Source organism: Petaurus breviceps, unplaced genomic scaffold, assembly GCF_028583685.1.
Source record: "Petaurus breviceps papuanus isolate PSGF00001 unplaced genomic scaffold, PetGlider_PUasm1.0 179, whole genome shotgun sequence".
NCBI classification, from domain to species: Eukaryota; Metazoa; Chordata; class Mammalia; order Diprotodontia; family Petauridae; genus Petaurus; species Petaurus breviceps.
In genome coordinates, this window is record NW_027185779.1 from 1,776,152 (window position 1) to 1,785,726 (window position 9,575).

A 9,575-nucleotide genomic window follows, 5' to 3' on the forward strand; every position below is an offset into this window, starting at 1 on the left:
CAGTGGAAGAAAATTGGATGTCAAACTGTACAAATGAATTTTTACTTTAGGCATGACAGACTTTATTTTGGCACTTTAACAAATACTTTGCTTTACAGCAGTGACAAAATATTTGCCAGAAATTTCCCTTTCCTGGCACAGTGTTTCCAAGCAATTCTAGGATTTGAATTTCACTGCCCTCTGACAATGAGAGGTATTTCCACTACATTCTTAACTTTTTAGTAATGGATGGACATTGAATAGCTTCAAAACATGCTGTTATTTCCTTTTCCTTGTTTTTTTTTTTTTAAATGAGATTATTTCTACACTCATGGGACATAAATTTGAGTGTTAAGGCCATTGGAGTTTTAAGATGATGCTGTGGTGTCTGCTTTTTGGGGAACTTTTGAAGCTCTGTGAGAATTCAAAGAAGCCCCCAGAAAAATGGATCATCCTTTATTAGTGAGTTGCATGCTGGAAAACTTTGACTACTGATATTTTCATTCCTAAATTGGTGGGTTGGAATTAAAAAATAGAGAAAGCTTTGGTAAAACTGAAGCAGGTGATGTCCAAAGGATAAACACAGGAGAGACACAACACCACTTTCTTCCCAGACTATATACATTGCACTTTCAATTTGTATGACTCCTTAACAGCCAGGGTCTTTCTGTCATGTAGAAAGAGACAATTCCACCTTCTTTGGGAGGGAACTAAGCTAATCCATCTTTTATACTTCTGTTAAACTTTCAGAAGAGAGTTAAAGCACAGTTTTTAAAGGTAAATCAAATCAATGACTGAGCCTTAGATACTGAATTCAGGAAAACCCCTTTCATACCTTTGGAACCTATAGGCCTGAAAGAGTTATTTGCAAAAAGCACGCATCTATCTCATATTGCCAGCAGCTATTCTACAGAGGTTGCAAATCTCATTGGCAACCTTCCAAATTTCTACACCAACACACATACACACAAGCTGATATATTCGGGTTTCCTTTGATCAATTCAAAAGGGAGTCTTGCTACAAAACAACCTCATCCATGTCTTCTTTGGTCTTGAGTTACAAATAGCACCCCTTGAAATCAAACCCACGTCATCCTTGATAATAAACAGAATCATAAGCCAATGGGAAGCGTACATTTGGTCGAAAAAGTATAAAATTTATAACAATGACATTTTCCATATTAGGCCACATGATTTATTCAGTAGTGTTTATGTTCCCAAATTACAATTTATGTCTATCCATAAGACTACAAAAGTTACCATTAGAATTGTCTGTGCTTATAAAATACCAACTTCTTTTTTTTAACTGTTATATATACTCATTAACACCAGTCTGCGACAAGTTACATAGAATCATAGGCACTTCAAAGGCTTAAAAAGACGTTTACAACTTAAATGCATGTTTTTAAAGAACAAAAACTGATTTTTTTTCTTTAAACCCCTACTCGTACCTTCAAATTGCAAGAAATTAACAAATACAGTGACCATAGGAATCTGCAGCAACTTCTCAGAATACTGTTAAGAGTCTTTGGGTCTGCTTAGGTTTGTCAGTAACTTACACCAGCTCTTCCTGATGGGAAGATCTGATCAGTAAAGATATGACTATACAGTTTTGTGATAACCCAATTTTACACGTTAATCTGCTGTTGCAAATCTGTCTGCAGCTACAGGTACACTGAGAAACAAAGCAAGTGTAAAATGGATATTCCAACACTCAGAAATTTATACAAAGTGGAGGTGAAGGTGACATCTCTGAAAATCACATTTACACTAAATTACCTTTATCTGAATTATCCAAAGACAAATTGCACCATGACAGCTACAAAAGGTATATTGGGCAGGGACAGGTGAGGGTGATAAGGGGGGAAGGCGGGAGTGGAGGAAGGGAGGAAAAGGAGCAGGGGAGAAAAACAGATAAATTAATGAAATAAGACTAACTTGTAAGACTGATCTGAGACATGCTGACAAAAATTAAACAACTTTCATCATCGAACCATAGGATAAAACAATCATATCATTGTTTTCATATTTACGCATAAAGGTTTAAAATGATTCCGTGAACATCGAGGTTTTTCTTTTTATAAAATAATATTTTGCCACTGCTATTCACAGAACACTGCAGATGTTAAGTTTTAATTTTACGTTGTTCTAAAGGAATACATGAAAAGTTTTAAATACAATGGGACTTTATCATAAAGGTGCCAGAATGGCTCTTTAATGAAAAAAACAAAAACCAAAGATCTTCATTATTCTATGCAAAAGCTTTTATTTTAAAAAGTTCAGTGATCTCATAAATAGAGACACTAAATGGGAGTTTTCACGCATAAAACTCCTTAGTAGGTGCCTTTTGATAAGCAGCACTGGATGGTTTCCGTTCTCCAAGGTCATAGCTGCCTTCATCCTTCTTTCTCATGCGATATACCAACAGCAAGATAAGGAAAATTGCAAAGAGAAAGCCAATAACTCCACCAGCAATGACAGCTGCAAGACAACAAAAGAAAAACTACTGTCAAAAGAGATGCAAAGGATAGAGAAATGAAATTTATTAGGATGAATGCATTTGTACTTTTATAAAGGATTTAATTCCCAAACCAAACCTTTATGAAACTAGCTAGATGTAATGAAGCAAGTAGGTAATTATGCAAAGCTGGTGGTCCTAGGGAAGGTAGGATACCTTCTTTGATTAGTGTTAACAATATCCTTCAGAAGCTTCAACAAGAAGATAAATTTGGCCAAGATTATTAAGCCGTAGTGAACTCTGAAATACTGTAATCTTTTCAATACTATAATTTCATATCTGAATTCTCTAATTACCCTTCTTTTAACTGATGGGTTTCTATTTACATTACATTCATTTTATTTCCTAATAAGAAAAAAGAATTTATTTTGTTCTTTAAATTACTTTTCTAGTACCATATTTCTTTGTATTATTTAATTTATCAGATATTCTTAAATCCATCTAATTATTTGAGCCGAAAATCCACTTAAAATCAAATAAGAATACTTCCATCAGATGAAATCAGAGACTAGGTTCTTAAGGGCTGTATGTAATTATTCATGCAAAATATGAAAAAAAGTAGAGATCAATCACTTTCCTGGAAATAACCCAAATCTATCTATTCTCTTTGTTCCCTAAAGCAATTAAAATAGAATATTTTTTGGGAAATTGCCTACCATCAACACATCAAATATATGGATATACATGTATACATACATACATACAAGAAAGAGAGCACAAGCACATAATGCAACAGGTAAATATTGCCTGTTATAAATGCCAATCCAAAATTATCTATACAGATGATGGTGTTATCACTCCAAAAATGATCATTTCTTCAAACCAGGTGGTATCCTTTAAAGACAACTAACTTAAAACTGAAGATTTAACATCAGCCATTTTTTAAATGGCTCATCATCTCTCAAACTAACTACAATTTTAATAAATACCACAAAATTAACTACTAAAGCTCTATATGCAACACAGGTTGGTTTCTAAGTTTACATGTCATTGGGTTTTTAGTTGCTCAGGAATCCTCTGGGTCTAACTATAAAACATATTGAGTACATAGATAGAGAAAAAAGCCTCCTCTCATGTATCTTGACCCTGAAATTTGTAGCCAGGTTATCAATGACCACTAGAAAATTCTCATGGGTAACCATTTTGAATAGCAATCTTGGAATGACCAAAAACAAAAAACCAGGTCTCCATCAGAGTGATTGCTAAGTTAAATCAACAAAGCAACAAATGGCATCTTTCCCCCACATATTTGCAAGTTGGTGCAGTGTCAGTCTAGTCCTAAGAGTTCAAAATATGCTTCATAGTTAACTTCAAAGTCCAGTTTGGTTCAAGGACTAAACTGTCCCAGGGCTCTTTTGGATTAAAGATGAATTGGAGCCAGGGTGGACATCACAAAACTAGCTCCTCCAGAAGACCTCTAAGATGATCCTTCCTCTTCTTTGACACCTCTCTTTATATCATGTAGTCAAATATCCACCAGACCTTCTCTGAAGACTAGCCTAGCCTCTCACCATGAATGATGAGGAAGGAGTTTTTGGATTGTTTGGGACAGGATAGTGAGTCCCAGCCCAGAGGTAATTCAGCATTCCTTTGGTTATGAATTTCTCCACTGTGTATTTATTGTCCTTTCATATCTCTGTCTCCCACCTTTTTCTCCATATGTTTTGTATTGGGGTAGGGGGAGAATGGAGCTGGCTAATGGACAAAAAGCAACTCACCTGCGAGTACTTCTGTCCTCTTAAATAGATTGTCTGAGTGCTTCTCCGTATACACATTCGTATCCTCATCAGCTGCCTCAATCTTCGTGCCAGAGTCTGAGATGCGAACTTCCTCCTTGTCAATTTCTTCAGGGGACTGAAGTTGAGGGGAAAAAAGGGAAAGAATTTTCAAGCCAAAAACTAACAAGATGAGAATGGGGCTAAAGTTACAGGTACATTATAAGGCTCTCTGCCATTATTTAGGAAATGATCATGGAAGGTATCTGTCCCAATTGTTGTGTCAACATAAATGGTGGAAAGGGATATTCAGTCTATAGATCCCAGAGCTGGTAAGGACCTACCTCAGAGGCCATGTCTATGCCAAATCTCTCATCTTACAGAGGGCGAAACAGAGGCCAAAGTGACCCTCCCAAGAGCACACAGGCAATAAGGGTCAGAAGCAGGACTTGAAACCAGGTCCTCTGACTCTGGAGCAAGTGTTTTTTCCTTCCTCTCTCATTCTGTACCTCTCATATACATCTATACATGAAAAGATCACCAGGTTTGGATGGATAGCCCCCGAAGTTAGAATCAAGACTTTGCTACTTATTACTTGTGTGAACTCCTAAAAATATACCTGATTGTCACAAGTGAAAAGCCACTTCACAATCAAATAAATCATCAGATAATAGCAGAGATCATATTTTTAAGGCCTACATATATTATTATGCAAAACATGAAAAAAAATTCACCTCTCTGATGCTCAGTTTCCTCATCTGCAGATGATGTCTAAGGCCCCTTCCTGTTCTAAACTAATGATCTGCACTCTCTATCAACTTATCTGATTCCCCATTCCACCCCCCTCCCCAAACTGCTCCACTGAAACTGTTCAATGGTCACCAATTCTTCCCATGACAGGAAGAGGCCCAGCTTCCAGTCAATAAACATTTATTAAGCGCCTACTATATGCTAGGTGCTGTGTGCTAAGCTTTAGGAATTTAAAGAAAAAGACAGGCCCTCCTCTCAAGGAGCTACATATAAACAATTATATACTGGTTAGCTACAAATAAAGTAGAAATAATTAACAGAGGGAAGGCACTGGGGTTAAGGGTGATCCTTACCAGTTTCTCCAATTACTATCTCTGTGACCCAAAGCAAGTGACTTGACCACACAATCTCAGCTCTTTCATCTGTAAAATGATGAGCTGGATAACCCTCCAGGTCCCTTTGAACTGTATCATCCCTTTCCTGTGTTCCCCAGATGACATCTCTAGAGTTGATCTTTTACCATGTTCAGTTCTACCATCCCAGATGTCTGCACTTACATATCCCATGACCACAAACAGATCACTGTTGTTGTCCAGTCATTTCAGTTGTCGTCATGACCCTGTGGTCACCCCATTCTACCCAAGGATTTTTTTTGGGGAGGGGGGGCAAAGATACTGGAGTGGTTTGCCATTTCCTTCTCCAGCTCATTTTACAGATGAGCAAGCTGAGGCAAACAGGGTGAAGTGACTTGACCAGGGTCACACAGCTAGTAAGTGTCTGAGGCTGGATTTGAATTCAGGTCATCCTGACTCCAGGCCCAGATCTCTATTCGTTGAGCCATCTAGCTGTCCCAAATTGATCATGTTTAACATTAAATTCATGATTATCACCAACAAATCACCTTTTCTTCCAAGTTTTCGCCATTCTCCCAGCACCTAGGGACCCAAACCTTGGTGTCACCTTGGACTCCTTCCCAGTGCCATTTTTTTTCTTTTGTCACCCTTTCAAATGTGTCTTCTTTTTCTATCCCAGGTCCTCATAACCCCATGCTTGAATTATATGAGCAGTTTCCTCATTGGTATTCCTGCTTCCATCTTTTTTTCTTGTCCCAACATGAAGCTGCTAGCTACTGTCTCCTAACCGGCACCACATATGGCCTGCAAATTCTTATCTTTGTGCTCCTCTCCGCCCCCTTCCACCTTTCTGTTCTCTACACCTGGAATACCATCTCCCTTCATCAATCCAAATCTACCCACCTCTTCTAAGGTACATTCCTGGCTACCCAACTCACTGTGATCTTTAAGTTCTATGACCTCATATGGCACTTAATGTAAGTTACTCAATCAAATGCTAGGTGGTATGTTGGCTTGTAATGCCTTTGAGTTGTTTCTCCATCAACTTATCTTCCCAGAGAGATTTACTGAGGGTTAGGGCCATGTTTTCGACTTCTTTTGTATTTCCTATGTTCCTTAGCTCAGAATGAGCACAGAACCAAAGCTTAATAAAATACAAAATGTTAAATCTAGAAAGGATGTGAGAGAGCATCTAATCCAATGATAATATCCAATCACTTTATGTTACAGCTAAGGGTTTTTGGAGTGGCAAAGGGATTTTTAAAAAATTTAATAGCATTCTGTTCATTAGAAATATAATTTAACACATGTCAGAGTGGCCTGAATAAATGGGATTCCAAATATAGAGCTGGTGGATTTAACTAATGATAATGTTGTTATTGCTATTGTTGAGTCATGTCTGATTCTTTGTGGCCACATTTGGGGTTTTCTTGCCAAAGATACTGGAGTGGTTTGCCATTTCCTTCTCCAGCTCATTTTACAGATGAAGAAACTGAGATAAACAAGGTTAAGTTACTAGTCCAGAGTCACACAGCTACTAAGGGTCTGAAGTCTGATTTGAACTCAGGAAGATGAGTCTTTTTGACTCCAGGCCTGGCTCTCCATCCACTGCATTACCTAGCTGCCCCTTATGATAATGAGGATATAATAACAACAACAACATGCTTTAAGATTTGTAAAGCGTTTATCTTGTCGTCTCTTTTGATTCTTATAATGCCCTATAAGATAGATGCTATTACTAACCCCATTTATATAGATGAAGAAACAGGCTGGCATGGGTCAAGTGACTTGCCAAGGGTCACACAGTAAGTGTAAGAGGCAGTATTGGAACTTGGATCTTTTTGATTCCAAGTCCTAGACACTCTAAGTACTATGCCACCCAGGTACCTCAAAGGTCCCTGTAGAATTTATATTAACATTGAACATGAATGAGTCAAGAGTATAAAATGTCTGTCAAAAATGCTAATGTAATATTTAGCTATATTAATTAATACAAAGTATAGTGAATGAGATGATTGAGAATCCCATTCATTCCCTGCTCAAAGCAAGACAAAATTGGAATACTAGGCTTAGCTATGGACACCGTATTTTCAGAAGGATATGACCAATTGGACTGCAGAGAATTAGGGGAAAGAATTAGATATGTTTTATTCTGCAGAATATAAGTCTTTTGGTGGGAAAAGGTGAGAAGATAAGAGCAAAGGGAAAGTGATCAGTGTCCTAAAACATTAGCTAACAAATGAAAAATTAAGACTAATGGATGCATGATACGAGAAGTCATGTTCCAGTTCAGTATAAGGAAGAACATCTTAATAATTAGAACCATCTAATAACGAGATTTGTTGCTCCTGGAGACAGTTATTTTTCCTGTCATAGAATGCCCCTAAATAAAGTTTGGGTGACTGCCTGTTGGAGATGTTTTTGAGGGGATTCATATCTCAAGCGAAGAGTTGTACTAGAGTGGTGTCAAACTCATATAGAAACAAATCCCTGCTGGTATTTTAAAATTTATATTGTTAAACATTTCCCAGTGACTTTTAATCTGGTTCAGGTCTTCCTGAGGAGTTTTCAGGTTACTTGAGGTGGGTCAGAAGTTTGACACCTTTGAACTAGATGATCTCTATGGTTCTAGGTTTCTGATTCTAGGATTTCACAATTACAGAAGTCTCTTTCAGCTCTAAAATTCCATTAATGCTGTACACAAAAAAGGGAATGAAATAATTAGTCAACTAACTTGAAGTTTACCCAGAAGATTTTATTTTAGGAAGCATCATTCATCTTTCTTTTTTCAATTAGTAAAATCATAATGGATGAAAAGTGAATATGATAACCCACATTCTATTGTGTAACCTCAGGAAAGTCACTTAACTTCTCTGAGCCTGAGTTTTTTTCATCTGTAAAAAGGAGTTGGACTCAAAGGTTTCTAATTCTCTTCCAGCTCAAGATCTATGAGATCCCATGAGCTTATAAATAGAAATATCAAAACAATAGACTTGCCAGTTACTTTGCGTATCTGGTTTCCATATCTCCATGTGTTTGACATTTAAAGAAAATTGTTTTAGCATGGTTACATTTATAGGAATTGTATATTACTATGTCTTAGTCTTTTCCATATTTCCCATCTAAATACGAGGCCTAACCATCTGGACCACCGTCATCAAATCTAATTGTGAGCATAAGAGGAAGTATGGATTGTACGGAAGATAAAGTATAAATCTCTAGAGAACCTTAAGAACCTGAAAAAAGTCTCATTAAAGCAGTACACAGTTAAGCCTAAAAAGCAGATGATGATTGGCCATGAACTCAAATGCATGGTGCTAGACACGGGTGATGTAGGGCTCCTAGTTACCACAAAGTTCAAGGGGAAAAAAGTTTAAAAAAGGCAACAAAATTGATAAAGGGGTCTTCAAAAGTCACGTGCTATGATACATGAAACAGAAGGAAAAAGGTCAGTCATGGTCTACAAGATTCAAAAGATGCATAGAATTTTAGAGCTGGAATCTTTGACATTAAAGGTCATCTACTCAGTTCTTCTCATTTTAGAGAGAAAGAAACTGAGGTTAAGTGATTTTGTCCAAGACCGGGTAGAAAAATAGGGATTAAAACTAAATCTGCAGGATCCTGCTAGTGTTCTTTTACCACCTTGGTGATCAATGTCCCTAAAAGTAATTTAAAATGGAAAAAATTGAAAGAGGAGAGTATGAATAAGGGATTAGCAGAAGGTACATCTTCCTTCCCTCTGAGGAGATGATGAGATGGTTAATGGGAATTGAAGACCTTCCCCACCCATTAATAGGACTCACTTGGAGCCCAACAAGAGAAGCTTGCTTAGGGGAGGCTTGTTTTTCAGGAAAGCAGGCCCACACTTTTTGTTACTTTGTAATTAGGCAGTGGACCATGAGGCTTGTGATGCCCTCTCACCCTGAAGAAGTATATATATACTCTGAGGTGAGGTTTTGCTTTGAGGTTACTCACGAGAAGAGTGTTCAAGTGATGTAGCCAGAGAGACTCTGGGTAGTCACTAAGGAGCCCGCCGCCCCAGCTTTGAAAATGCAGATGTTGGTGCGTCTATCTATACTAAATAGCTATGTATGTATATCATGGTCAGACAGCCAGAAGCCCAGTTTTTTGAACTGTGTTGTTTTCTCTGTCTGTATTTGCTTGTAATTTCTGTAGTTCAGGGTGCTGACCTTTCCCCCTGAACTAAGTGTATAATCTATCTATCTATCTATCTATCTATCTATCTATCTATCTATCTATC

At 37.5% G+C, this 9,575-nt stretch overlaps 1 protein-coding gene across 4 annotated transcripts in view; it reads right to left on the bottom strand.

Moving 5' to 3' along the window:
- Positions 1-38: 38 nt before the first annotated feature.
- The window catches only part of SDC2 (syndecan 2), a 141,902-nt gene continuing 132,365 nt past the window's right edge, over positions 39-9,575 (bottom strand). For all 4 annotated transcript variants that reach the window (XM_069086588.1, XM_069086587.1, XM_069086590.1 and 1 more), the window contains exons 4-5: positions 4,215-4,350; positions 39-2,459 (exon numbers count right to left, since the gene is read on the bottom strand). In XM_069086588.1, coding sequence (XP_068942689.1) covers positions 2,296-2,459; positions 4,215-4,350 — 300 coding nt within the window. In that variant the 3' untranslated portion in view covers positions 39-2,295. The remainder of the gene's footprint in view (positions 2,460-4,214; positions 4,351-9,575) is intronic.